Below are 652 nucleotides of genomic sequence, written 5' to 3' on the forward strand. Positions count from 1 at the left end.
CTTCACCTTCTTGTCTCTTATCTCCTTACCTTCTTGTCTCTGGTGCGCACCTCCCCGTAGAAGTCGAGTGCCTCCTGCGCCTCGCTGAACTTCCCTCGGTGCAGCAGGTAGGCGCAGATCATGACCCCGGTGCGACCCTTTCCGGCCTTGCAGTGGATGGCGGCGACGTGCTGCTCGTCCTCGCTCAGCCACTGGTCCAGGTCCTCGCAGAAGGGCCTGATCAGCTCCAGCTGGGGCGGGTTGTGGTCCTCGAACGGGTACTGGGCCACTGGAACATTCAGATTAAAGCCAGCGGGACATACAGAGACTTTAGAGGAAGAACTGTTTGGGCTTCATGACGTAGAGAAGGGATGTCCAAACGTTTTCCCCGATGGCCGCGTACAGATAAATATATAAAGGTCTGGGCCGCTCACTAGAGGTTTACCGCCTCATCAGTTCAGTTATAAGCAGAGGTGTGGACTCGAGTCACATGACTTGGACTCGAGTCTGACTCGAGTCACATGACTTGGACTCGAGTCTGACTCGAGTCACATGACTTGGACTCGAGTCATCAATTTGATGACTTGAGACTCGACTTGACAAAATCACAAAACACTTGCGACTCGACTTGGACTTGAACACCAATGACTCGGGACTTGACTTGGACTTGAGC

The 652-nt window shown here is 53.7% G+C and overlaps 1 protein-coding gene across 1 annotated transcript in view; it reads right to left on the reverse strand.

Moving 5' to 3' along the window:
• Positions 1-6: 6 nt before the first annotated feature.
• Positions 7-652, reverse strand: part of LOC104957554 (phosphatidylinositol 3,4,5-trisphosphate 3-phosphatase and dual-specificity protein phosphatase PTEN-like) — a 3,108-nt gene continuing 2,462 nt past the window's right edge. The window contains exon 4 of the mRNA XM_010785199.1: positions 7-268. Within this exon, the coding sequence (XP_010783501.1) occupies positions 18-268 (251 nt within the window). The 3' untranslated portion in view covers positions 7-17. The remainder of the gene's footprint in view (positions 269-652) is intronic.

This window comes from Notothenia coriiceps, unplaced genomic scaffold (assembly GCF_000735185.1).
Source record: "Notothenia coriiceps isolate Sejong01 unplaced genomic scaffold, NC01 NC01_scaffold00027346, whole genome shotgun sequence".
Taxonomy (NCBI): Eukaryota; Metazoa; Chordata; class Actinopteri; order Perciformes; family Nototheniidae; genus Notothenia; species Notothenia coriiceps.